The sequence below is a fragment of the Peromyscus eremicus genome, chromosome 8a (genome assembly GCF_949786415.1).
Source record: "Peromyscus eremicus chromosome 8a, PerEre_H2_v1, whole genome shotgun sequence".
NCBI classification, from domain to species: Eukaryota; Metazoa; Chordata; class Mammalia; order Rodentia; family Cricetidae; genus Peromyscus; species Peromyscus eremicus.
Window position 1 is genome coordinate 58,951,952 of NC_081423.1, and position 27,704 is coordinate 58,979,655.

Here is a 27,704-nt window from a genome sequence, read left to right on the forward strand (position 1 = left end):
TACCGTCCTGCTGGGAAAGCGTTCCCAAAGGACCCTCTGGCTGTGTCTATGTAAAGCAAGAAGCTACTGTGCTTGCGGTCAGAGATGCCCAGAGCCCCACAGAGGACACAGGGTTCTTACCTCTCCCTCGGGCCCATGTGTAGACCCGGCTGGCTTCAGCGCTCTGAGGCTGGGGTTCTGTGGGTTCCACAGGCAGAGGTCGGAAATGGGGATCATCAGCCCGGCCGGGTGTCTTCAAGGGCAAGATGTACTTGGGGAGCCCCTTGTAGAACCAGGCCCCTGACCTCTTCCAGACCTGTGAAGGAGAGATGTGTGCTTAGAGTAGAGGAGTGGAGGTGCCTTCCCTCCCTGCATGCTGCTCTCCATGAAGCCCTACTGTTCCTCGTTTCCTGCTCGTCAGTGATGTGATGGGGCAAGAAAGTGAGATCCAGAAAAGAGTACAGACGAGAATTCTCCTCAGTCCTCTTGAGCCAATGGGCTAGGGCGGACCCAGGATGGACACATTGCAGTAAGTCTTATGAACTCTCCATCCATGAACCCGTCCATCTACCCACCTACCCATCCATCTCTATCCATCTATCCATCCATGCATCCATGTGCCCACCCATCCATCCATGCATCCATGAGCCCATCCATCCATATCCATCCATGTCCATCCATCCATCCATCTATGCATCCATGTGCCCATCCATCCATCCATCCATCCATCCATCCATCCATCCATCCATATCCATCCATGCATCCATGCATCTATGCATCCATCCGTCTATCCATGCATCCATCCATCCATCCATGTATCCATGTGCCCATCTGTCCATCCATCTGTCCACCCATCCATTCATCCATCCATCCATCCATCCATCCATCCACCCATCCATCCATCCATTTATGGTCCTGCTATGTAGATGAAGCAGGTCTGGAGCATCCCATCCTCTTGCTTCCACTTCACAAGTTCCAGAAGATTTGTGTGTACTGCTGTGCCCAGCTCACCTCCACACCTATTTTAAAACTGACCCCATATTCTCTTGCTTCTCTCTGTACACTAGGATTGCAGCAGGGTACCACACCTTAGAGCATGTCAGGAATGCTATGAAAACCATCCATTGCTACTGTATCTGTCCCATCACCCACTAGAATCCAAGAGCTTGCCTAGCTACCTCCTGCCCAGCCCAACCCTTCCCCACTTCCAGCACACAAAAGCTCACAAGCAGGAAGTGCTTAGGTTCCTGACCCATTCACCTGGGCTGGGCCAGCTGCCTCACCTGCCTCATCTTCTCTATCTATGGGTCTGAGGCTGGGGCTGAGCAGGACAGACCTACCCAGTCTCAAGCTGCTGTAAACAGCTCATCCAGTGCCAACCAGTCATGGAGCCTCCTGTGATCCCATGCTCTGGCCCCAGCTTCTCAAGGAGAATGTCCCTGGTCCCTCACTATTCTAAACTAGCTCCTCTACAGCATCCCTCTGGCTCATATCACTGTCCCTCAGCAGAGAAGCCCAGTAGTGCCACAGTGTCTCAGGCTTGGTGTGGCTGCCCCAGAGTACAAACACAGTGTCTCCTCCTCCTTTTCTACCTCAGTTTTGTGCTTCTGAGGGCCTGAGCCTCCCATGAGCCCCCAGATTTCCCATGAGCTCCCTCTGCTCCAACACAGCCTTCATGGCTTCTCAGAGCTGCTGGGAGGAGACGGGTAGATGATGCTGGCTGGGTCCCATCTCTTCCCCTTGGAGAAGAGCTGAAGTGGGAAGAAATGAAGAGATCACCCCAGGGCTGGTTGAGAAGGGTACCCAGAAACCTGGATGGATCCCTAGAAGTTGAGGGTGTCCACCCTTGTCTAGAACAGGAATGACAGGGAAACCTCCGGGAATCCCTCTGAGCCCTGTCATCTCCAGGATGGCTCCCCTGGCTCTCCTTTCTTGCCTGCCATTGGAAGAGTCAATGGCGGAAGAATCAAATGACTTGAGTAGTTGTTTGTTCAAGGTGGGGCCAACCACAGCTTCCACGTGCACTGGCTGTGCAGTATGGGGTGAGTATAAACCTCTGGGAGCTGTACAGTGTGGGGCGAGTATAAACCTCTGGGAGCTGTGCAGTGTGGGGTGAGTATAAACCTCTGGGAGCTGTGCAGTGTGAGGTGAGTATAAACCTCTGGGAGCTGTGCAGTGTGGGGTGAGTATAAACCTCTGGGAGCTGTGCAGTGTGAGGCGAGTATAAACCTCTGGGAGCTGTGCAGTGTGAGGTGAGTATAAACCTCTGGGAGCTGTGCAGTGTGGGGTGAGTATAAACCTCTGGGAGCTGTGCAGTGTGGGGTGAGTATAAACCTCTGGGAGCTGTGCAGTGTGGGGTGAGTATAAACCTCTGGGAGCTGTGCAGTGTGGGGTGAGTATAAACCTCTGGGAGCTGTGCAGTGTGGGGTGAGTATAAACCTCTGGGAGCTGTGCAGTGTGGGGTGAGTATAAACCTCTGGGAGCTGTGCAGTGTGGGGTGAGTATAAACCTCTGGGAGCTGTGCAGTGTGGGGCGAGTATAAACCTCTGGGAGGTGTGCAGTGTGAGGTGAGTATAAACCTCTGGGAGCTGTGCAGTGTGGGGTGAGTATAAACCTCTGGGAGCTGTGCAGTGTGGGCGAGTATAAACCTCTGGGAGCTGTGCAGTGTGGGGTGAGTATAAACCTCTGGGAGTTGTGCAGTGTGGGGCGAGTATAAACCTCTGGGAGGTGTGCAGTGTGAGGTGAGTATAAACCTCTGGGAGCTGTGCAGTGTGGGGCGAGTATAAACCTCTGGGAGCTGTGCAGTGTGGGGTGAGTATAAACCTCTCGGAGCTGTGCAGTGTGAGGTGAGTATAAACCTCTGGGAGCTGTGCAGTGTGGGGTGAGTATAAACCTCTGGGAGCTGTGCAGTGTGGGGTGAGTATAAACCTCTGGGAGCTGTGCAGTGTGGGGTGAGTATAAACCTCTGGGAGCTGTGCAGTGTGAGGTGAGTATAAACCTCTGGGAGCTGTGCAGTGTGAGGTGAGTATAAACCTCTGGGAGCTGTGCAGTGTGGGGCGAGTATAAACCTCTGGGAGCTGTGCTCATTCACTGGTGAAGCAAAGCCATGCTTGCTAGGCTGGGAGTGCCCAGCACTGTGGCCAGCCTCCCACGGGTGCCTTCCTCCTAGAGCTCTGGGAAGGGTGATCAGGGACTTCAGGAACAGCCAGGCTAGGCCGTAGCACAGTGTCTGGAAGCTCTCCCTGGAGAGTTTCTGTACAGACACGAAAGACTGGAATCTCCAAGAGTCTCAGATTAGAATTCAGAGCAGTAACTGAGATAAGGTCCCCCAAACCCTTAATGCCTACTTCAGCAACAGCCAAGAGCAGCTTAATCTCTTTTCCCACGAAGGGAATGTGCTCAGAGTACTGAGTAAGGAGGGACAGAGTGAGGGAAGGCTGGGGTCACCTTTCCAGAGGAAAGCCAGGCTTGGCAGGTTCCACACAGACATTCAGAGTCAACCCTGGGGCCATCACCCCGCTACTGTGTGATGTGGACACACTCAGTTTCCCCACCAGCAGGCAGATCTGGTACGGCACTGTCTCACAGAGTGGCCATGAGGATCAGACCCACACGTGGACTTAAAACCTCAAAGCCTTGCACTAGGTGCAGGGCAGCCGCCCCATAGACACCAGGGTTGCAATCACTATGGTCACCCTCCGTGACAAGCACAAACAGCATTGTCATCTGTGGGCCAAGTACCCTATTTAAATGAAGAGTTAGCATCAGAATGCCAGTGTAGGCTGACTATGAAGTGGCTTCTTACTCCCTAAATGTCCGTGGGGCCATATTGAAACCGTGGCATGTCATAATAAAAGCCGAGAAGGGGGCAGGGAGGAGGGAATGGGAGAGTGGCAGAGGGCGAGCACACTACCCCAGGTCATGTACATCTGGGAAATATTAGGATAAACTAAGATGCTATTGAAGGGCTTCTCTGAGCCTTTAAAGTGCAAATGTGCATAGCATTCTCCAATAGGGCAAAAGAACACACCATGCTCCCTATCAGAATCTGCCTGGATGGCTTTCTAGCCACCCACACTCCACTCATCCCCTACCTTACACACACACACACACACACACACACACACACACACACACACACACCTTACACCCACACCACATCCTTACCCTGCATCCCTACACCCCCATCTTTACCCCACCCCATCCTTACCCAGCACAACCTCACTCCCCACCCCCATGTCTGCTGCAGAAATTGAACAACAATAAGCTGGCCACACCTGCCCTTGCTGAGGGAGGTACAGCAAGTTCTCCCAGGTAGACAAGTCTCCTTATGCTCCAGACCGTGAGTCATGGGACTTCCGAGTCCAGAACATAAGCCTGGTGTATACCCCTCAGTGACTGCTCCTGTAGAGAGGGCCTGGCTTTGGATGGTTCTGCTATGGTTCTGGGGAATGGAACCCAGGGCCTTGAGTGGGCTAGGCAGCACTCTGGCACTGAGTCTCACCCGGGCTCAGTCTCCCACACAGCACAGACAATGGAGGAATGTTCTCTGGAGTCCCCATGAGAAAACCTCCCACATTTGGATTTCTTGGGACTGGAAACTGCTATGGTTTGAATTCTTCTCTCTTCTCAGGAGAAAGCTTGATCTCCATGTATGTTGATGGCATTTAGTGGTAGGGCCTTTGGGAAACAGATTAGATGAGGTCCTAGGGGTGGGTCCTCCATGATGGTATTAGTGGCTTTATCAGAAGAGGAGGAAGCCGAGTCTGCTGGAATAGGCCTGTGATCCTAGTAACACGGGAGGCTGAGGCAGGCAGATCTAGTTCAAGGCCTGTCTAAGCTAGAGTGAGTTCAAGGCTAGCCTGGGAAACTTAGTGAGACTTTGTCTCAAAATAAAGAGAGGACTGAGAATATTGCTCGGCGGTAGAGTGCTTCCCTAAGCACGCTGGGTCCCATCCCTAGAATCAAAGGTAGCGTGTTGATCTAGCAAGATGGCTCAGGGTAAAGGGACTTGCTGCGACCTGACTCCACAGAATTGTCCTCTGACCCCCACATGTCCCGTGACACCTGTGCCCCCACTACCACATACGTGCACACACATACACACATACCATTCTAAAAATCAGGGGCTGGAGAGAGAACTCGGCGGTTATAAGTACTGGCTGCTCTGGCAGAGGACTCAGGTTCGGTTCCCAGCACCCACATGCAGGCTCACGACCACCTATAACTCGACTTTCAGGGTGTGTGATGTCTCTTCTGGGCTCTGTGGGGTCCTGTATGCACACGGCGCGCACACACACATACTAGCAAGCAATCATACACACAAAATTAAAATAAATAAATCTTTGTAAATGGGGCAGGTGGGGAGAGCTGGCGAGATGGCCAAGTCTGAGGACCTGTCCCCCAGTGGAAGGAGAGAACCAACTCATACAGGTCACCCTCTGACCTCTGTATGCATCGTGTACACAAAATAAAAATGAAAAAACAAGTCTCGCCACATGACACAGCACGGAGGCCCTCATCAGACGCAGGTACCATGTTCTAGGAATTCCCAATGCTGAGAAATGAGCCAAAGAGACCTCTCTACTTTATAAATTACTCTATCTCAGGGTGTTTTTTTTGTTATCACGACAGGAAACAGACTGAAACAGTAGCGCATACTCTGGTCTAAAATTCACAAAATGGGAAGTCTCCTTCCCTCTTCCCAGGGCATATGGTGCTAAAAGTTCCTTGAGGAAGCTTTGTTAACAACCCCATTTTCCAGATGGGAAAACTGAGGCTTCCACAAGTTCAGATACTTGCCTAAAGTAAAACACAGCATTATATTATTTTTTAGACAGGGTCTCATGCACCCAGGCTGGCCTCTTCCCCACCATGTATCACGGCTATTGTTCCATGTTAATAAATGGTCTCTATCAACACTACAGTGTCTGTCCTTCACTTCCCAAATCAGGTCAGCTGTGTTCAGGTTCAGCCAAATGAATCCAGCCCCTGTGAGGACACTGGAACTGCTCCTACTGTTTTACTTCTGGGAGCCGGGCTAGGTCTCTTCACAGTATACTCATGAGTTCATTGTTGGCTACCGCCTCAGATCATGTTCAAAGACCTAAGACACGTCTACACATTTAGATGCGATACGATGCCCCAGGAAAGAGAACATCCACCATGTGCAGAGAAACACACAGGGCAAGGACCTTGGGTCAGGTCCCTTGAGTGTGGACACTTTGCTTAGAAGCAGTTTCCATGGGAGAGGCATTGCTGGGTCTTGAGGTCACCAAATGTAGGTGCTACAGGACAGAGTCACCCTGCTGTCCCTCTCTTTGTCTTTCAGCCCCTGGCAGCCACTCTTTAATTTCTCTCCCTGAGTTTGTTTCAGCTATCTTACATAAGTGGAATCATCTAGAAGCTAGCCTGTGGAGCCTGGCTTGTTTCCCTTAGCACAGTTGTCAAAGCTCATGCGTGCTGCAGCGCTCCATCGGAGCTGGAGACGGTCCCACTGTGTGTATTTCCATGGCATTCTGCATAGCAGATGTTCATCCATCTGTAGACACTTGGGTCACCTGCACCTCTGGGCTGGTCCTTAATTTGCAACTGTTCCCTCCGCTGGGCTCTGTCATCCAGGAGGGAGAGCCATGCTGTCTGCTCACCACTGTACCTTCAAGCTCCCAACACACATCAGCGTTGAGTGGGTGCTCAGCAAACACTGGTTACACAACAGAATTGATGGCTGTGAGTACTTTTCTGGAACGTATCCTAACCGGCAGGGCTAGTCACCTTCCTGAGGAAGTGGTCTCGTACGCCAGGAAAATGCTCTGCCACTATGCCATGTCCCCAGCCGGGGAAGTGGCCTGGTAGTTCCACCCAAGTTTTTTTTTTTTTTTTTTAAACAGTTTTTTATATGCAATTTATTTTTATTTTATGTCAATTGGTATTTTGCCTACATCTATGTCTGTGTGAGGGTGTCGGATCCCCTGGAACTGGAGTTAGACAGTTGAGAGCTGCCATGTAGGTGCTGGGAATTGAATCCGGGTCCTCTGGAAGAGCAGCCAGTGCTCTTAACTGCTGGAGCCGTCTCTCCAGCCCCTCACCCAAGTTCTGACTGTCGACTGAATGGACTTATTATTTCAGATCCAAAGAGGGATGAGAGGAAGCAGCTAGCAAGTGTGCTGGTGGAGAGCCAGCCCCCGGGCATCTCCCTGATAGTGCCTACTCCAGCCCTCCTGCTGCTCACTGGCAATGGCACTCCAGAACCCATGCTTCAGCCCTGCATCCACTGTAATAAGCCATCTCCATCCCACCACCCTCCAAAATCCTCTCACCAATGAAGTGCTTCATGAAGATGGGCAAAGAACACAGGATCTGAAGTACAGGGCTGAAGAGCGTGCAACTGCCAGGACTCTACGTTTTGGGGGGCTATTCAACCCCCCAAACTCTGCACAAACCATATCAACTTCATCCCAGTATGTGTGCTCCATGTGCACAACCCTCCAGGCCAGCCAGGCTTGTGTCTCCCCTGGGCCCAGTGGGCAGGTCTGTGGCTAGCCAATGGAACGGCCATTTCTGAAAGATTCTGGTCTGATACTAATCTTGCTGCCACTCCGGGTGGATGGTCGGTCCGCTGGCTTACCCTGCCACTCAGAGTGGTGGGGATACAGGACTAGTGTGGGGATCAGCAATTCCTGAGTCCCCCTTTCCCCATCAGAGGGTCCAGAGCACAGGTGCATCATTCAACACAGGAGGCGTACCTGTGCACATGTCCACAAAACACACTGTCAGTATTTTGGAAATCACCTTCCACATGGCTGAGCAAGTCTCGTGAGGCGAGTGGTGGGAATGCCAGGTGGGCCAAGTTCTGAGCAGCAATGACACCCATGCCTGCCCATGCACGCCCTGACCTTCTCTTCCCTCGCCGCCCCTCCAACTCTACAACCTGTACGACAATAGCATCCAATCACGTGACTTCTGCCCAGGATATCCAGGCCCATCACTCACTGCCTGGCACCAACACTTGGCCCCTCTCCCAAGAACAAGGCCAAGAGCAAGCCTTCTGTGGGGTCTAACCCCCACCCCGGGGGCTAGGCCCACAGCCTAGAGAACACTTCCTTCTGGAGAGGCTGAGTGTTGCTGCTCTCCATGTGTGGTTTGCTGTGATAAGGCCAGCAAAGCAGCCAGCCTTGAAAATGCCATTTAATGAGTAAAGACCCACAGGCTGCCATGGTGCTTGTAGGGGGCATCTGGCAGCCTTTAACATTGCCGGTACTACCGCTTTGTGCTGGGTTTCGAGGTTTCAATTACCATTTCAGCTCACGGCCAACCTGACTGCAGATCCTGACGGATATTAGCCAAGCTGTTCCCAGGGAATTTTAATTACCACAATAACAATCGCTAATCACCAGTTCCTAAACGGCTGTGGCGGCTGTGGTCGGGGCAGGTGGTAATTGCCCAGGCTCTGGTGGAAGGATGGAGAAAGGGAGGCTGAACCCCCAAGTCTGCCCACTGTTCAGCCCTTTGCTGGTCTGACCTGGTTATATGTCTCCCATGTTCCCGGTGGATCTCACCGTCTGACTTCACTGATTTCACTGGCTTGCCCATTTTCTCTGCCCCGCCCCGCCCACCCCCGCCCCAGTCCACAAATAAAGGGGTAGGGGCAGTTTGGCCTTTGCACATGCACTTCCTAACACTGGCAGTACCTGTCACCAGGTCTCCACATGACAGCCACATTCCCCTGGGAGTCTTCCAGGACAGATCTGGCAGAATCAAGGCCCCCTTGCTATGTTTCCAAGGCCATGGGGTACCAGGGGGACAGTAGGCCACTCCTGGGCTGGAGTTCATGTCTATCTATTATCTGCCTACCTACTGCCCCCAGTGTGTGTCTCTCTCTGTCTCTGTCTGTCTCTCTCTGTCTCTGTCTCTCTCTCTCTGAAATAGGGTCTCACTCTGTGGCTCTGGCTGTCCTGGAACTAGCTCTGTAGACCACGGTGGCCTCAAACTCAGAGATCTGCCTGTCTCTGCCTCCCAAGTCCTAGGATTTAAGGTGTGCGCCATCACGTCCAGCTTTGTCCATTCTTTTTACTGGGACATTGAGCTCTTCAAGGGCAGGGTTGTGCCTGAGCCATCCCGAGCCTAGTAGGGAATCTGCTATGCTGGTGGCCAGCAGAATGAACAGATAAGGTACAGCAGGCAAAGCATGGACTCTCGTCTTCCAGGAGAATGTGTTCCGTCTGCTGCACAAGCTCCAAGTTGACCCAGTCTAGAAAGCAACAGGAACTGGCCTGTGACAATATGGTCCTTTTTAACACTGTGGTCATCTTAAAGGTCTATCTGCTACGGTAGAGGAGAGACAGCCAGCCCTGAACTATCACTTGAGCGTGCACATGCATGCACACACACATGCACATATACATGCACATACACGCACACACAGTGAGAGAGAGCGAGAGAGAGCGAGAGAGAGCGAGAGAGAGAGAGAGAGAGAGAGAGAGAGAGAGAGACGCAGTGAGTGAGTTCTGGTTCCCCAGGAGCTACCCAACAAGCCAATCTCTACAGCATGGCCAACAAAAGCCCACAGCCCTGCCCCCTGCCACCCCTCCCCCACCAATACCTTCCAGCTAAACAGCTGTTTTCCCACCTTTGAACATACTAAGCTCTTTTTTTTTGGGAGGGGGGCTCCAAATCTTTTATAGATGGTTCTCTTCCCTCTCCCAGACGAGCTCTTATTCCACTAGTGGGAAATCACTTTTATCTGGAACTTCCCACAGAGAGAAAGCCTCACCCTCTCTCCACGGCAAGACAGACAGCCTGGCTGTACTACAGCCCCCTCTGGACCTGCCTGTCTTCTGGCATGAGGGAAGATTCTGAGACAGGAGGAACCACCGAGGGCCCTGGAAACGTTCAGAACGAGAAGCCACACGGAGAGACCCATCACGCCAACCTGCCCTTGGTAACCTCCACCCAGGTGTCAGGCAAGAACTCCATGAGGAGGGCCAAAGGCTGCTGGAAATACTCGAACTAGCCAAACCTCTGTGGCCCGTGCCTTCCCTTGGCTGCTCCTGTGGCCTGAGTAGCATGGTGGCCCCCACCTCTCAGAGTCTGTAAGTAATAAACCCTTCTTTGCATGGAATCACGTAGTCACCTCTGTAAATTAGGACCTGGGCACAAAACACCGAGCATGAAAGAATTAATGACAGTTAAACAATAGAATTTCAACCTGCCAGTGAAGGTAAGATCTAGACTAGCAGGGAGGTGAGCATTGGGGGAGGGAGGGATAGACGCCTCCACAGCCGCAGCTCCCGGGGTTGGGGGGTGAGCAATGCTATGGGGGGGCACCATCTCACATAAAGTTACAAATATAATTAAAGTGCTAACATATTAAAATGATCAAAAACTAGGAAGGGAGAGAGGAAACAGCAGGCCAGGCTCCTCACCTCTCACAGCATGAGTCACCAGCAGGCATCTTGTGTTGAGGGATCACAAGGAGAGCGACAAGACCCCTCACGTGAACAGGGACTGCCTGGGCTAGGTGAGGGAGGCCTAGCAGACAGCTGCCTCTACAGGCTGACACTTAGCTAAACAATTTGATTTTTTTTTTCTCTTCTAAACCACATGCATTCCTCTGATTAAAGTGAAAACGTACAGATCTGTAATTGAATGTTGATGTTATTCAATCCTGGAGCTGCATGGCAGGTCCACATGTGGGGAGCTGGAGCAGTGTCTGGCTGGAATACCCACTCTGGATGTGGCTTCAGGGAGAGACGCTAACCGCACAGGAGAGGGAAGGAACGCAGTAATTGAAATGTTTTTGTAAGTGGGGCGCGATAGGAGAAGACGTGCCCTACCCGGCACACTGATGTCTCCACAGAGCCACTGGGAGCCAGGACTTTGACAGTGGGAAACAGAGATGAAGGTGAGCAGAGCTGAGGGGAGATGGGGAAGGAGAAAGGCCTGGGGCATCACCCAGCAGAAGGAAGCCATGGCATCCCCTGAGGCTGTAGGGTAGTTCGGTTCTGGGGTGAGAAGGCAGGGTATGAAAGCCGTGGGGAGGGCCTGGAGAGGTGGCTCCCATGTTAAGAGCAAGTACGGCTCTTGCAGAGGACCCGAGTTTGGTTCCCAGGTGGCTCACAACTGCCTGTAACTCCAGTTCCAGGGGATCCAACATACCCTCTGGCCTCCTAGGACTCCTGCATGTACATGGCGTACATACATTCACACAGGCATACACACATATAAATAAATAAATAAATCTTTAAAAAAAGCAAAGCCATGGTAAATCTATCCCCTTCCCCCCAACTCAGTGACCCAGAAGTCGTACTTGCCATGTGACTTTCCATCCCACAATCCCTAGCGCTTTCCCCCATTCCACTTGGGCCTGGAAGACTGGTTCCTGCCAAGAAAATGGCAAGAAAATGAAGGGCCGATCTGCCGTCATCAAGATTTTGACCATTCACAGTGAACCCGAGGAGCGGGCTTCTGGAAGCACCCTAAGCACTCGGGGAAATTTGCCACAAAGATGGGAACTACCGTGTGCTCACTGACAGAACAAGGAACATTCTATATTGGACCTGTGTGCATCTGTTCAAAAAATGCAGTGTCTGAGGAGTGTCACTGAGCACGCTCTACAACATACCTGTGTTCCTGCTACCACAGGCAAAAGCCTTCAGGCATGGATGAAAACTGCTGAGTATCAAAACTACAGAAATAAAAAAAGGAAGAAAGAAAGGAAGGAAGGAGGGAGGGAGGGAGGAAGGAAGGAAGGAAGGAAGGAAGGAAGGAAGGAGGAGGAGTAAGGGAAGAAATGGACAATGACAGCCCAGAGTTTCAAGCTGGGCTTGCTATCATTAGTCCCCAGGGCCACTGGAAGGTGGGGGCCCTTTAAGAGGTGGGGCTTAGTAGGCGGGTTTTCCGATCAGTGCCACAAGGTTCCTTGAAGCTGATAGTGGGACCAGCCTGGAGTTGGGCAGTACTGCTTTGTTTTCCCACCACTTCCTGCTCAGAGGCCTAAAGACAGGGGTCTGTGTCATCAGACTGAAACCTTGGAAATCGTGAGCCACGGCAGTGAGCTTTTCTCCCTCACAAGGTGATGATAGCACCTATTTGTTATAGTAACAGAAGGCTGGCCAGCATCGCAGCTGTGGAAGCTAGGCTGACGGGACAGACAAGTTCGCTCTTGGTACTTTTCTGCTAGAAAAGCTCTGTGGCTCAAACCGGGTCAGGCCCAAAGTTGTAACAGCTGAATCACCCGCTGTCCTACAGCTTCCAGGCCTGTTCCAGCTGGACAGAGACCCAGAATGCCTGATGAGACACCCTGGGCTATTTGCTCAGGTTTCTTTTTCCTTTAAAAAAAAATGTATTTCAATTCTTTCTGTCTTATCTGTGTGTGTGGGTGCGTACGCACGCGTGTGTACCCACACACACTTACGCACCCACACACTTGTGTGCACATACATGTATGCATATGAGTGCAGCTGCTCCTGGGGGCCAGAAGAGGGTGTTGGATCCTCTGGAGCTGGAGTTACAGAGCTATTTCTCCAGCCCTTCAGGTTTTCTTTTTGAAAATTAAAATAAAACCACACTTTTATTACTTATGTGTTGGGGGGTGTGCCACAGCACCTATGTGGAGGTCGGGGGACAGTCTGCAGGAGTCAGCTCTTTCCTTACATGCTGTGGGGTCCAGGAATTGAACTCAGAGCCTCAGGCTGAGTGGCAAGCACCTTTACCAGCTGGGCCATCTTGCCAGATCTTGCTCAGGGCTATTCCCACTCTGAGGAAGAGTGTAAAGCAGGTCACATGCCCTGGTGGCCACATTTGTAACCGTGAAATAGGTTGGAATCTGCCTTTCTTAGGGTCAAGATGGAGCTCTCTCTATTTTTTCATTCAGTGGGACTGTGAGTTCTGACCTAGCAGAAGCTATGGACTAACGAGCAAGAAAAAGAGAGAAAAACAAAACAAAAAGCCAACCAAACAAAACACACTGCTCAAAGGTGTGGTAGCTCAGCTGACCCAGAGGAATTAAAATCAAAATTCAAAAGCCAGAAGGTGGAGGAGGGGACTGTGGTACTAGAAAATTCAGAACCCCAGGAGATAAAGGCAGGATTTGATTTAACATGAACAGAACAAAATATAATAAGATGAAAGAAATTACGTTCAAACTCTAGCTGTAAAAGAATTAGGGAACAATGGGATCCAAAGTTCCAGACTGTGTAAGTGAAAACCAAATGGCTACAAATTAAACCTCATTTTTCATGGTGATGGTGGAGTTAATTATTTTTCTATTATAATGTAAGTGATAAAACAGTACTGCTTTGAATATTCAAAAAGTTATAATATATAATTGTATCAATCAGTAAGTCTGTCAATCATCTATGACAACCAACAAAACTAAAGACTGGCAAGATTTGTTGCTCTAGCACACTTAATTTTCTTACCATTTTTAAAGACAAGGTCTTGCTGGGCATAAGGGAGCATGTCTCCCCCCCCCCTCAGACAGGGTTTCTCTGTGTAGTTTTGGTGCCTGTCCTGGATCTCGCTCTGTAGACCAGGCTGGCCTCGAACTCACAGAGATCCGCCTGCCTCTGCCTCCTGAGTGCTGAGACTAAAGGCGTGCGCCACCACCTCGGGGCTCAAGGGAGCATGTCTTTAATCCCAGCACTTGGGAGGCAGAGGCAGGCTGATTTCAGTGAGTTCAAGACCAGCTTGATCTACAATAATGAATTCCAGGACAGCCAGAGCTACATAGTGGACCCTGTCTCAAAGAGGGGGAAGAAAAAAAAAAAAAAAAAAAAAGGACAAGGTTTCACTATGTAGCCCAGGCTGGTCTCAACTCAGAGATCCACCTGCCTCTGCCTCCTGGGTGCTGGAATTAAAGATGTGTGCCACTATGCCTGGACAATTTTCTTATCCTTTCTGTCTCTTTCTCCCCCATCTGGACTTTGTGTGTTTGTGTATGGGTGTACTTTGTATTTGCAGATGTGCACAAGTGTAAGTATATGTGTGTGTGTGTGTGTGTGGGTCAGATGGCCAACCTCAGGTGCAAAACCATTCCGAAAAAACTGGCTGACTTTCTTAAAAGAAAACATTTACTAATTTATGTCTGTGACATAACACACTTGTGGAGGTCAGAAGACAATTGGCAGGAGTCAGTTCTCTTCCTATACCATGTGGGTTTCGAGACTTGAACTCTGCATGACCAGACTTGGCAGCAAGTGCCTTTACCTGCTGAGCCCTCTTGCTGGCTCTGGCCACCCTGTTTTTGAGACACTGCCTGCCAGTGAGCCCCAGGGATCCAGCAGCACCGGGATTACAAGTGGGTCCTCATGCTTGCCCAGGAGGCGCTCTCCCCAGCCCACTTTCTTTAAAATGTTCTCTGTTGCAGCCTGTTTTGAGAGAGTGATTAGCCATCTTCCCATGTTGCTTGCTCCATTGCCTCTAGAGAGGGAGCTGTGGGCATTATTCAGATAGCATTTATCTACCACCTCTCATGTGTTCAGACTGAGCTCAGGGGACAGAAACCAAGTGTTCTTAGAGACAAGCTGCTTCCCCCCTCTTCCCCGTCGTCCTCACCCCCACCCCCACCCCCACCCCCATGAACCATCCCTCCTGAGCAGGGCCCTCAGTGTTCTGCACAAACAAGAGTCTGCACCCACGGGCGGGGTGTGGGAGAGCCGGGGCCAGCCTCTCCCTGGCTGCTCCCTTCCCTACCCAGACAACTTTCCAGCTCTTCCCAAAGTGCCAGCTCCCAGCCGAGGTGTTAACTGAAGGCTGAGACCCCTCCCAGGGGGTATTAGCACATTTGCAGTTTGAAGAATAACACTTATTTTTTTCCTCCTCTTTGGTGGTGCTAGGGATGTGTTTGAGGCCTGTCAGGCAAGGGTTCCACCCCCGAGAGCCATCCCTTCCCCACAGCAATGCCATCAGTCTCGGGATAATAATTTAAAGTGCACTGTGTGCATGCATGTGTGTGTGTTGGCGGGTCAGGAAGAAAGCTCCACCATGCTTCTGCCTATCCTCAACCCCAGTGGGAGAATGCAGTCATCTGGAATGCAGACTCTGCTGCCCCCTGGGTTGTCTCCCTGGTGAATGGTTAACTCCTCTCAGGGCTCTATGCCCATGGTGCAAAGCCACAACCTCACCAGGACACTGGGAACTAAGGCAGAGCCCTCAGGATGCTGTGTCCCCTGAGTCCTGAGGACAGGAAGCTGAGCTCAGGACCAAGGAGCCCTGAATTCCCAGGGTCTGAGCAAGCCTTTTCAATTCAAGTGGGCTTTGAGCAACCAGGTCAGCCTGGGAGACTAGCAACCGCCAGCCCAGTAGGAAGGAAAAGCTGCAGTGAGAAAAAATACTGTGAGGGTGCTGTCTTTTTTTTTTTTTTTTTTTTTGGTAGATAATTCAAACACCATGGCTGGATTATTTCAGAACCAGAGGGAACACTCTGGTTTCCATGAGGCAGCCTCTGGTGAGGGCTGCTCATGTAGCAATTACCCATCTGTAATAAACAAGGAGAGCTTGCCAGTATCACAAGGTAGTGGCACCAAAGGGTCCTGATGGGTAGGCAGAGGGCTATGCCCCTGCACCAGGGACAGGCTTGCTGACCTTGACTCTAGACCTAACGTCTCTCTACAGCTTTGTAGTCCACCCTCGGGATTATCCCTCCAGGCCTGCAGCTCCCAGGCTATCTGGGATGTGGGAAGGTCCTCATAAGGCCCCAAAGGACTATCTGCTCCCTCTGGTCCAGAGTGCTGTTTCCGCCCTCCATCCTGACTGTCCCTGCTAGATCAGCAAGTCCACAGGGATAAGGCTTCCTGCGCCTTGGCCACCACTGGATTGTCAACACTTTGCAAATGCTTCCCCTTCATTCTGAAGTCATAAGCAGCGTGAAATCCTTCTGAATACCCACACTGACCTCCCTCCCTTTTCTGCCGCAGGTCTGGGGGAGCATGCTCAGGTGGTGTTTGGCGGGGAAGCCACGCTCTGGCCCCAGATGGAGTGGGCCGCACACAGGAAATGAATAGAGGCTGTGAGCAGAAAATTGCACAGGCCAATTATAGCAAGCCAGGTCTTCTCAGAGGAGCTTCTCAATTTTGATTCAATTCCCAGAACAACAAATATGCCAGTGTTTAAACACACTCCCAGCCGAAGCGACACCACTGGCCCCTGGGTGGCAGAGCTCTCAGGTGGGGGAGTATGGGGGTCTTCAGTGCTGGGATGGACTTCTCAGTGGTGTGTGTGGTGAGTGCTTCATTTTCAGTCCTCTTGGGAAAACCTCAAATCCTGAGGCCCCATGGCCCCTCTATTTTTTCTCACTCGTTCCCCCTTGGCTCCTCCTCCTCCTCTTCCTCCTCTTCCTCCTCCTCCTCCTCCTCCCCTTCCTCTTCTTCCTCTCCTTCCTCCTCCTCCCCTTCCTCCTCCCCTTCCTCCTCCTCCCCTTCCTCCTCCTCTTCCTCCTCCTCCTCTTCCTCCTCCTCCTCTTCCTCCTCCTCCTCTTCCTCCTCCTCCTCTTCCTCCTCCTCCTCCTCCTCTTCCTCCTCCTCTTCTTCCTCCTCCTCTTCTTCCTCCTCCTCTTCTTCCTCCTCCTCTTCTTCCTCCTCCTCTTCTTCCTCCTCCTCTTCTTCCTCCTCCTCTTCTTCCTCCTCCTCCTCCTCCTCCTCCTCCTCCTCCTCTTCCTCCTCTTCCTCCTCTTCCTCCTCTTCCTCCTCTTCCTCCTCCTCCTCCTCCTCCTCTTCCTCTCTTGCTTTCTGGGAGATCTTATAGGTGTTTCTCTGAATCACTAATTCAAGCTTCTTACTTTGTCTGATTTGGGTGACTTCCTGTTATCTTTGGGTGTGTGCTCCTGACATCTGACATATTCCATACACAGCACAATTCAAGAACCATCTTCAAACACACACTTAGACACTTGTCAGGAGACCAAGTGTCCCTGGATCCCAGGAGCCCCTGTGTGGGAATGCAGCGCTGGCATCCCAGGTTCACATCACAGCTCTCCACTCCTGGCCAGCCATGCCACCTGACACTTGTCACCGAAGGTCCCAGAACCTCCACTTCGTTGCAAAATGGGGACACTAATGCCCATGGTTGAGCCTTGTGCCAACCCTGCAGGAAGATCCCGGCAAAGGCCATCCCTTCCTGATTCTCTGTGCCAGGAGGGGGACTTTCTGGCAGCCCTATGGGGTGTATGTCCTAAATCATTTCTTTAGAAAAGGAAATGAGGTACTGCTCCAGGGCTGGATACCGCCTAGGAGCGCAGTAAGTACTTCCCAAAGCGAGGGTCCACCCTCGGCTCCTAAATCACCATCTGTGAGACAGCTGGCCAGGGGGAGGGGTACAACGGTGCCAGCCAGTGTCATTTGGCATCTGAAAAACAAGCTGGAAACTTGGATCACATTCTATTCAAATTAGTGTGAGAGAGAGACCAAATTCAGATACTTCCGCCTTAGCGTTTTACCCACCTCCCTATAGGTATGCATAGGATGGAGCCAAACCATGACCACACAGGCCTGAAAGGCAGGGTGGGAGGGACCAGATGGGATGCACTATCAGGACGCAGTCAACCAGCTGAGGCTTTGGGGACCATGCCCCAGTACTTGCCTCAGGGGACCCCAGCACTGCAGGGTGGGGAACCTTAGCTCTACAGACATAACACACATTTTGGGGTTTCCACTTTGTTGTTCCGCTCTTTGCCCAGATGGCCATTAGCCTCCCCATTGTACCTGCCTCAAGTCTATGCTAAAATCCAACCTGCTGGGAAGGACCCACTGAGGGGCCTTCATTGTCATCTTGACTGGATTTGGAGTCACCTAGGAGACACAGCTCTGGATGTGTCCACGAGAGTTTTCTAGAGAGCTTTAACTGAGGAGGGAAGACTCATCCCACAGGCCAGAGTCTCAAACTGATAACATTACTGGGAACCACCAAAATTCTCTCTGCTTCCTGACTACAGACGCCATGGGACCAGCCACCTCACACTCTAGCTGCCATGCCTTCCCGGCCATGATGGACTGAACACCTTCAAACTGTGAGACAAAATAACCCTCTTCCTTTCATAAGTCGCTTTTGTTGGGAACTTTAGTCATAGCCACAAGAAAGTAAACCACGTATATATCGGCCCATCCAGTTATTTTCTCAACTGTGGTAACAATAAAATTTACCGCTGTAACCATCTTGAGGTCTACAGTTCAGGGTGGTTAGGTGCCTACACCCTTCTGTGCTGCCACCCTCTGCCAGAACACCTCTTTTCTGCTTCTCAAACTGAAGCTGCACCCACGACACCTCCAGCCGCTGGCGACTATCATTCCCCTTTCTGTTTCCCCGGGTTTGCCAGCTCTCGCTGCCTCACTTAAGTGGAATCCCACAGTGTTTGTCCTGGTGTGACCGGGTTTCTGTCATCCAGCATCATAACCTCAAGGTTCATCCACGGTGGAGGCCGCGTCACAGCTTCATTCCTTTTGGAGGTCACACCAAACGAGTGATGTGGGTGACACATTTCACTTAACCACTTGTCCAGTAGGCACTTGGGTGGCGTCCACTGTGAATACGGCTGCCATGCGTATGTGTGTCCAGCATCTGAGTCCCTGCTTTTAACCTAGGTGAAATAACTCTCGATATTTCACCTACATAAATGGATATAAGTACCCATTATGTAGACATGCTAGATAATGGGGTACGTCTACATAAATGTGCTAGGAATCGACCACATTCTCTGTGGCAGCCACACCGCTTTGTGTTTTTACCAGCAATGCACAGCGGTCCGGGTTTCCCACACCCCCACCAACATTGGGGATTTTCTGCCAGATTTTCTGCCGGGGATTTAGAAATGCCACCCTAATGGGTGTGACAGCATGGCATCCTTCCTGCTTTGTCCTGACCTCTCCACTTTGTTCGGTCCTTTCTGTATCCAACAGATTGTGTGATTTGTGCCAACTGATTATTATGCCAACTTGACATAAGCTAGAGTCATCAGAGAGGAAGGAACCTCGACTGAGGAAATGTCTCCATAATAACTGGCTGTAGGCAAGTCTGTAGGGCATTTTCTTAGTGATTGCTGTGAGAGGGCCTGGCCCATGACGGGTGGTGCCACCCCTGAGCTGGTGGTCCTGGGTGCTATAAGAAAGCAGGCTGAGTAAGCCATGAGGGGCAAGCCAGTAAGCAGCACCCCTCCATGGCCTCTGCATGAGCTCCTGCCTCTAAGTTCCTGGCTTGCCTGACTTCCTACCCTGACTTTATTTGATGACAAACAGTGTGGTGGTTTGAAGGAGAATGGCCCCCAAAGGGAGTGGCACTTTTAGGAGGTGTGGCCTTGTTGGAGTAGGTGTGGCCTTATTGGAGTGGGTGTGGCCTTATTGGAGTGGGTGTGGCCTTATTGGAGTGGGTGTGGCCTTGTTGGAGGAAGTGTGTCACTGTGGAAACAGGCTTTGAGGTCTCATATATGCTCAAGATACTACCTAGGGTCTCAGAGCACTTCCTGTTGCCTGCATATCAAAATGTAGGCGTCTCAGCTCCAGCATCACATCTGCCTTATGCCACCATGTCACACCATGAAGATAATGGACTAAACCTCTGAAAATGTAAGCTGCCACCCCAATTAAATGCTTTTTCTTTATAAGAGCTGCCGTGGTCATGGTTGTCTCTTCATAGCAATAGAAACCCTAACTAAGACAACTAATGATTCGGAAGTGTAAGCCAAATAAACCTTTCCCTTCCCAACTTGCTTTGGTCATGTTTTATCACGGCATTAGTGATGCTAACTAAGACATCCATCCTTATTTACTAGGCTGCTTATGTTTTACCGTAAGTTTCTCACCTGTGCTGCCCCTGATAGAACAAAAGCACAGGAAAGGGACATTTGGATGCTTAGCTCATGACCATTTTCTACGGGCTTGAAATAGTGCCAGGCACACAGTGACTACCCAAGGGTGTTATGTGAATGAATGAATGAACGAATGAATGACTAGAAGACTGTCTTGTTAGAAGGTGTTTTGGAGGAAGGCACATCTAGCTTCAATTCCTGGTTCCATTAATCACTCCTTGGGGTCTTGGGCAAGTGACCTCCTTTCTCTGAGCCTCAGTTATTCCATCTGTCATGAGGGCAAAGGATCCTCTGCCGGGCTCCTATGAGGAAGATGAATGTTCACTCCTTGGATGTGACGAACATCCACTGTCGATATTGGCCTTTCTGGTGTGTGTGTGTGTGTGTGTGTGTGTGTGTGTGTGTGTGTGCGCATGCATGCTCACTTGAGCGTGTGCCCAGTTGGCACAGAGGACTGTGTCGGGGTGGAAATGAAGCCCTTTTCCTTTAGGGTCTGCTGGCCTCTCAGGGTACAACTTCCTGTGCAGGGCTTAGACTGGCACTTCCAGCAAGTGCTAGGATGGCGGAAATGGTTCAGTCTGTCTGTGAGGACGCTACTGGTGGGGGCGGCCAGATAGGCAAACTGCTCTGGGACCTGGTGGGTGCCTGTGTGGGAGGCCAGGAGATAGCAGCAGTGACAGGGGGCTGCTTGACAGAGCCGAGGCAGCGTGGGAGGTGACCAACAACACACTGAGGAAGTGTGGCCATCCAGGTCCCCCAGGAATGTCGCCACAGCAGCCGAGAGCAAGCCAGGCACAGATGGTCGGGTACTCAGGCAGCCACCTGTCCCGGCACCAGCCACCCACTCCTTAGTACGCTCACGGGCCTGTGAAAGGGGCCCTCAGGCAAAGCTGTTTGCCGCAAAAATCCAAACTGCAAGCAATGGAGACACCCAGCATGGCGAGGCAGATGGCAGCCCGCAGTGACACAGGCTGCCAGCCAGGGAGGCAGGTGCTGAGGTGCAATTTAATAGAGAGGGGGCTGTCCCTGATTCTTCCGTCCATCTTCAGGTCTGTGAGGTCCAGATGAGGGATGGTTCTGCCCGTGGATGACCCCATGGGAGTACCGCTCACCTCCAGGCGGGGTGGGCTGAAGCAAAAGGTGCTTTCCTACCTTCCCTCTCCGCCCCGCTTCACAAATTTCTCTTTCAGTCAATCAACCCACAGGAGAGGGAGTGAGGGGAAGGGGATCTACCCCAGCTTCCATGGGCCCCCAGTCAGGGTCACCAGTGATAAGACTAGGGAGTCGGATCAAAGGCACCCCTCTGGGGAGAGGCTCTGAAATGATCAGGGTCTTTCCTTTGCAAATTTCCCTTTGGATCAGCAAGCATTTCCTAAGCACCTTTCTATGCAGAACCTGCAGGAACCTCAGCACGCTTGTCAGCTGGGCTCTGCCGGGGTCTAATCAGGATGTGTGTAAGCACCAGAGAAAGGCCAGGCTAAAGAAGAGTGCTCTAATTGTATTAATCAGCTTCCAATTACTTACAAATTGGTCTTCACCCCTTCCTAGCTCACCTCCTTGGATAACAAAGCCTGCAGCTTCAGACGCCTGCTACCCGTTAGAGGTTGGAGGAAGGCTTTCTAGAATCCGGGGGAATCTAGGTTCTAATTAACCTTTCCACTGATTGCAGGACAACTTTGGGTGAGTCACAGGTTTGGTTTTGTTTTTAATGGATGGGGAGGAAAGGCTAAACAATGAATGAATTTTCCATTTGCTGCTGCCGGTCCTGTGTTTAGAAGTCCCCAATGCAGTCTCTTCCAACCCCAAGCGACACACCCACAGAGGCAGGTGGAAGGTGACACCAAGACCACCAGCAGGGACCAGAGTCTATACTTCAAGTGACAGAGGGGATCAGGTGTGTTAGGTCACACCCAGGCCTTGCCTGCCTGCTGGGCCAGGGTATAAGCCTTCCTGACCCAGCAGAGCGGTAAGTCTCTGTGGCACACAGAACCATCCTTTTTTCCTTCCAACTCTGCCACTATCCTCAAGAGATGAGAGACTCCCAGACAGCCAGGCTGGGGTGTAAACTGCGCATGAGAGGTGGACTTCCTTCAGTCAGGCTCCTACAGGGAAGAGCAGAGCCAAGGAGTGCCAATGAGGGGGTGCAGAGTGGGCTGCTGCCCGTTAGGTCCTTGCCCCTTTTTAACAGTCACAGAGAATCACAGATGCCACCTCTGACATGGAGTGTCACAGGCAAAAAGAGAAGTTTTCCTATTGTTTCTTGGTCAAGCCTGGTCTACTGGGTTCACTGCATCTGAAGACTGAGGAACAGGGGGAACTTGAACCTGGGAAAGCTGCCACAGAAGTGAGCAGGGTGGGGATCATTCTGGAGACCCCAATACACGGGAAACCCAGAAACTGCATGGATATGCATGCCAGGTTGCAGGGGGATGGATAGCCATTTAGTGTCTTGAAAAGATGAAGACTGGCCAGAACACAGAGCCTGGAGAACAAATCAGCTGGGCTGGGAGCAGGGATGCCTCTTTAAAACCCAGCACTCAAGAGGCTGAGTGAGGCAGGAGGATTGAAAGTTGGAGGCAAACAAACAAACCTGAGGGAAATGATGTAAAACTGTGAGGAAAGGGAAGGCATGGAAATGGGGGGAAAGGGCAGCAGCTGAGCCTGCTCTGGAGGCAGGATCGAGGAGAGGGACAGCTAAGGGGTGGCTGGAGGGGGACCCATGCCCGCTGCTCATTAGAGCACAGTTGGCCTCTCTGGCAAGTAACTGGGAACCACATGAAGAAGTCAAACACGAGCGTATATCACAGCCCTAGAGAAACTCTTCTCTGTTCTCAGGGATACGTGAATGGCTAGAGGAGAATTGTTCCTAACAACAAAGGAACGGAGACTCTGAAACCACCAATGGGGAAGAAAGGACAAGAGGGAGAGGGTCCACTGTAGGAGAAGAGAGACAGGTAGGACAGAGAGATCTGCATGTATCGACATGGTCAATTTCAGAACCACAACTTTGGATAAAAGCAGCCAGGCACAGAAAATGAATGTAGGATGTTGCACTCAAAGGCAGGTGTGGTCATGACCAGGGCTTGACTTGGGCAGTGGCTAGTTCCTGGGTCAAATATCCAAATACTGTATGCTTGTTCTAGGCTTATCCAGGCAAAAGTGTGTATGTAATTATGTACGCAGAAGGAGGTCAGAGGTCAACATCAGTATCTTTCTCTATCACTCCCCACCTTATGTTTTGAAACAGGGTCTCTCCCTGAACCTAGAGCTCACTGACTGGCTGGGCCAAGTGACCAGTGAGCTCTAGGAATCCTCTTATCCCTGTCCCCCAGGACTGGGATTCAGGCAGGCACCATGCCCAACTTTTCACATGGGTGCTGGGGATTTGAACTCAGGTCCTCAGGCTTGTGCTGCAAACACTCTACCCACCGAGCCACTTCCCTAGTCCTATCAGTAAAAAGTTGAATTGTCAAATGCAATAAAGCTTCAACAGGTTATTAAAGCAGAAAGCAAGCACAGCCCACTGCGGCCTTCTCCCGAATGTCCGCGGTCCCCTGGGAGAACACTTCACGCCACACGCTGAGTCTTGTCCTCTGCATGGGACAGCCTGGGCCTCCTCAGCTTGTCACATCCTTGGAGCGTGTCTGGTCTCTTCCTCCCTTCCCGAGTGCATCAAATGAAGGCCCCCAGGGACCGGGTTTGTGCCCTAGTTTGTTTCTATAAATTTTGCACGCAGGTATCAGCAGCTTGCCAGGGCACAGGGGGATCAGAGACCCGTGAGGGATGGCTGGGATACATGTGAAACTCCAGTGCTTGGGAGGCTGAGGCAGGAGAATCTCAAGGGACAGTTGAAACAGGAGATATTTGCCAAGACGCTTGGAAGTACCAACCAAGAAATAAAATCTGTATGTAATGGACAAGGCAACCACTGTGGCCACCTCTAGGGACCACCAAGTTCACAGCGGTAGGAATGGCTAGAGTTCAGTTGAACTTCGTAGACCATTAATAATATACTTTGATAATACTTTTCATTTAGTTCCTTTTCCATGTTGCCTGTACTTTTTCCTGCATACCGAGCACGGCTTCTATCTCTTCTCCACTGTCTCTCTGGACAGCCGTGTCCCAGCTGTGTGGAGCTCTCTCATCCTCTGAGGCATCTCTCCGGCCTAGGAATCCCCTGTGAGCTGTAATCTACACTGTAGGCAGGGGCAGGGGCGGGGTGGTGGTGGGGAGTAGCAGCCAGCTCTTGGCTACCCATGCACCGGGGTGGGAGTTCTGTCCCAGCTTGCAAGGGCTTGTAGACAAAGAACGACACATGGGTACCAGTTAGAGAAAAAATGGAAACCATCTAAGTGACGGAGGCAGAGGGATCAGGAGTTCCAGGTCATCCTTAATCCCAGCCACACAGGAAATTTGAAGCTAGCCACTGTCTCAAAAAAACCCAAATTAAAGAACGAAACAAAACATAATTCACATGTCCTAAACTGGAGGGACAGCTATTCGAGACAGAACACCACTGAGAATCTCCACAGAGTTTTTGATTACACTGTGAAATAACTTAGAATGGAATGTTAATTTAAAACACAGTGTCAACAGACTAGAGGGGGAAAAAAACCAACAAAGAGGTTGGAAGTAATATACCAAAATGTTAATAGTGGTTGTTTCTAGATTCAGGGTATGATTTTGTGTGTATTTCTTTATACGTTTCTATGTATTGTCAGCATCCCTCAATTATCCACATTGTTATTAAAAAAACAGTGAATTTTTTTTTTTTTTTTAAAGAAAAGGCTTCGCCGGGCGGTGGTGGCACACACCTTTAATCCCAGCACTCGGGAGGCAGAGCCAGGCAGATCTTTGTGAGTTCGAGGCCAGCCTGGGCTACCAAGTGAGTTCCAGGAAAGGCGCAAAGCTACACAGAGAAACCCTGTCTCGAAAAAACAAAACAAAACAAAACAAGAAAAGGCTTCATAAAGCCTAGTCTGGCCTTGAATTCTGATCCCCCTGCCTCTACTTCCCAAGTGCTGGGATCACAGGTGTGTGCCACCAACATAGTTAGTGCATGTCCTCCATCTCTCTATGTGCATGTGTGCATGCCTGTGCATGCATGTACCTGCATGTGCATGTGCGTGCTTGTGCGTGTGTGTGTGTGTGTGTGTGTGTGTGTGTGTGTGTGTGTGTGTGTGTGTGTATGAACACTTGCAAGGCTGCCAAGAGATAACTTGGGCACCCTGAGCAATATTAAAAATGGAGAACACAACACTCTGCTACTGTAACCTACAATTTATATAACACAACAGCCAGAGTATCCCTTAAATGAGGTCAGAACATGTCACTCCATACTCAAGATCCTCTAAGACCCACCGTTTTCCTGACCATAGCAGCCAAAGTCTCTACAATGGAGTTCAAAATGCCACCATCTGACTGCCCTCTGCACCTTTAACCTCCTCTCCTCGACCTTGACCCTGCTCCTTTCACCTTGGTCTCCCCGCTCAACGCACACCCACCTCAGGGCCTTTGCACACACTTCATATCTCCCTCACCCTCTGCAATGATTTCCCTCCACAGCCACGGAGTATACCTCAGAACTTTGCTCAAAGGCCATTTCATCAGTGATCCCCACTGCCTGGCCCCCATAAAAAAACAGGGGCCATTGTTCCCACTACCATTTCCCCCCACTTCCCTGGATCACATCATCACCATCTGTCAAGTTACAGGATGGACCTTCCTGTGTTTGTGGCTTCCTTCTTTCTCATTATAAGAGCTGTCTCACCTGACATATAAAAGATGCTTAATAAATATGCACCAAATGCCCAAGTGAATGAATGCATTAGGTGGTAAACTCAAAATCTGACAGACAGAGATTCACACTGCTGCTCATGTGCGTTAGACAGACAGTAACGCCAAGCTGCCCGCCCTAGAACATTCAGCCAGCATTCAACCCACTCAAGAGAAATGACTTGCAATTACAGCCAGAGCTGATGGAAGCTAGCCAGGAGGAGAAGGATAAGAGTGCCCAGGCAGAGCGGCACAAGAGCGTCCATCAGCAACCCAAGTTCTTCTGTCACGACCTGCCTTCCGATGCCGGACAGAATTCCAAATTCCCATCACAGTCTCCAAAGCAGCTACACTCAGTGCTTAGAGCCTGACGGTTTAAATGTCCTTTCTCTCTATCTCGTTGTTATGATTAGGTATTTCTTGAAGAGAAAAAAGGCATCAGGAAACCCATTGCCCTGCCCCCACTCCCTGCCTATACCAGACAGTAGACTCCAGCATGTGGGCATGGTACCCACAGACGATAAACCACAGGCATGTTCACAACCCCGTCCATGACCCTATTCACCTGCAGCGAGTGTCCGAGTACGCTGCCTGGAGCCACAGAGGGAGACCTTTTTGATCTTGCTAAGCTTTATCGGCTTCTAAAATTCAAGGACAAGTTGATAGCATAAAGCACAGCCTCATATTCTTTGCCTCAGGAAAGATAAGAAAATTCATCTGAAAGCTATTTTAGACTTTTCTGGAACTGGGGCACCCTAGAGATTAGGATGGGCTAAGAGGCCCTCCCTATGTCCCTCTGTCTGTCCAGAACAGGACTCTTAAGGCATGTGCAGCTCATCAACTCGTGATGAGCTGATCCAGCTGGTGGAATCTTTTCCTCCCATCTAACTCCGTCCCCTCATGGCAACTTGACCTCCAACATCCCCGCTCACCTGTGACCATTATTTTATCCAGAGGTGTGTCTCTTCACGAGACACTATTTAGAGAAATTTCCTCTTTGCTTATCTGCTCTCCCCACCCGCCCCTGAAACAGGGTCTCACTATTTGCTCTGGTTGTCCTGGAACTCACTATGCAGACCAAGCTGGCCTCAAACTCACAGAGATCCATCAGCCTCCGCTTCCCGAATGCCGGGATTAAAGGAGTGCACCACCACCTCCTGGCTACTTATCTGTATTTTAAAAGGGGTCCCTTGAAGACTAGAGAGATTTCAGCTCAAAGAGGGGACTTTGGCTGCGGGGAAGGAGCAGCCTCTAACACGGAGCATGAGACAGTCGTCCATACACTTCCTAAGCTTGCTAACAACCCCCCACCCCCCGCCCCAGCCATTCCATGAAGGGCTATCATTATCATCCTTTGGGGACAAGGGCCCTCCAGGGAGGTCTAAATGCTAGCTCACACATCAAGGCCCTGCGCCTCTGTCTTCTAGATGCAGAGCAACGACAGGTGGAATTATGTTAAGAGCAACATGTAAGCTTGTCTGTGCTCAAAACCAAGATGTATACCTCAGTAGATCAGAGGCTTGACTATTTACTCTTTTTTTAAAAAATTTATATATATGATCTTGTTAGGCAATCTAGGCTAGCCTCCAACTTATGATCCTCTTGGCTCCACCTGGGTGTTTAGGATTACAGGTGTGCGCCATGGTGCCTAGCTACTTACTATTTTGAGTGTCCAAATGCGCTGCCTATGGAGCTCAGTGCCCAGCAGTGGGTGGAGACAGCTGGGAGATTGGTCTTCTTAGATATGAGAACTTAAAGCCTCCCACAGGAGGTGGGGGACCACAGCCAAGTCACTAAAAAGGAGGATAGAGAGAGGGTTTCTCACCTGGGAGAGAGGAGTGCAAAGAGCAGGACCCAGTCCCAAGTCAGGGACCTGTGAGAGGAAGCATTCTTGGAGCAGAAAGGGCAGCTGCCCCCACACAGCAGGGCCGGGCCATGCTCTCACGCTCGCCTCACACCCGGGATGCTTGGCTCTGCTCCCAGGACCCAAGGACCCAGCAAAAGGAATTGCCAAAGAATCTAGGAGCACAAAGCATGGGGCGGGAAGAGGCCCGGGAGGAAGATGGAGTGACCACACAGAGATATCCGAGGATGGTAGGACTGAGAATTTTCCAGAACAGAAAGCATTTTATAGACCCTCAGATTAAAAAGTGCC

At 50.9% G+C, this 27,704-nt stretch overlaps 1 protein-coding gene across 1 annotated transcript in view; it reads right to left on the reverse strand.

The window, feature by feature from the left end:
• Rph3al (rabphilin 3A like (without C2 domains)) overlaps positions 1–27,704 on the reverse strand; it is a 101,110-nt gene that overhangs the window by 23,121 nt on the left and 50,285 nt on the right. Inside the window, exon 6 of the mRNA XM_059269534.1 lies at positions 121–295. Coding sequence (XP_059125517.1) covers positions 121–295 — 175 coding nt within the window. The remainder of the gene's footprint in view (positions 1–120; positions 296–27,704) is intronic.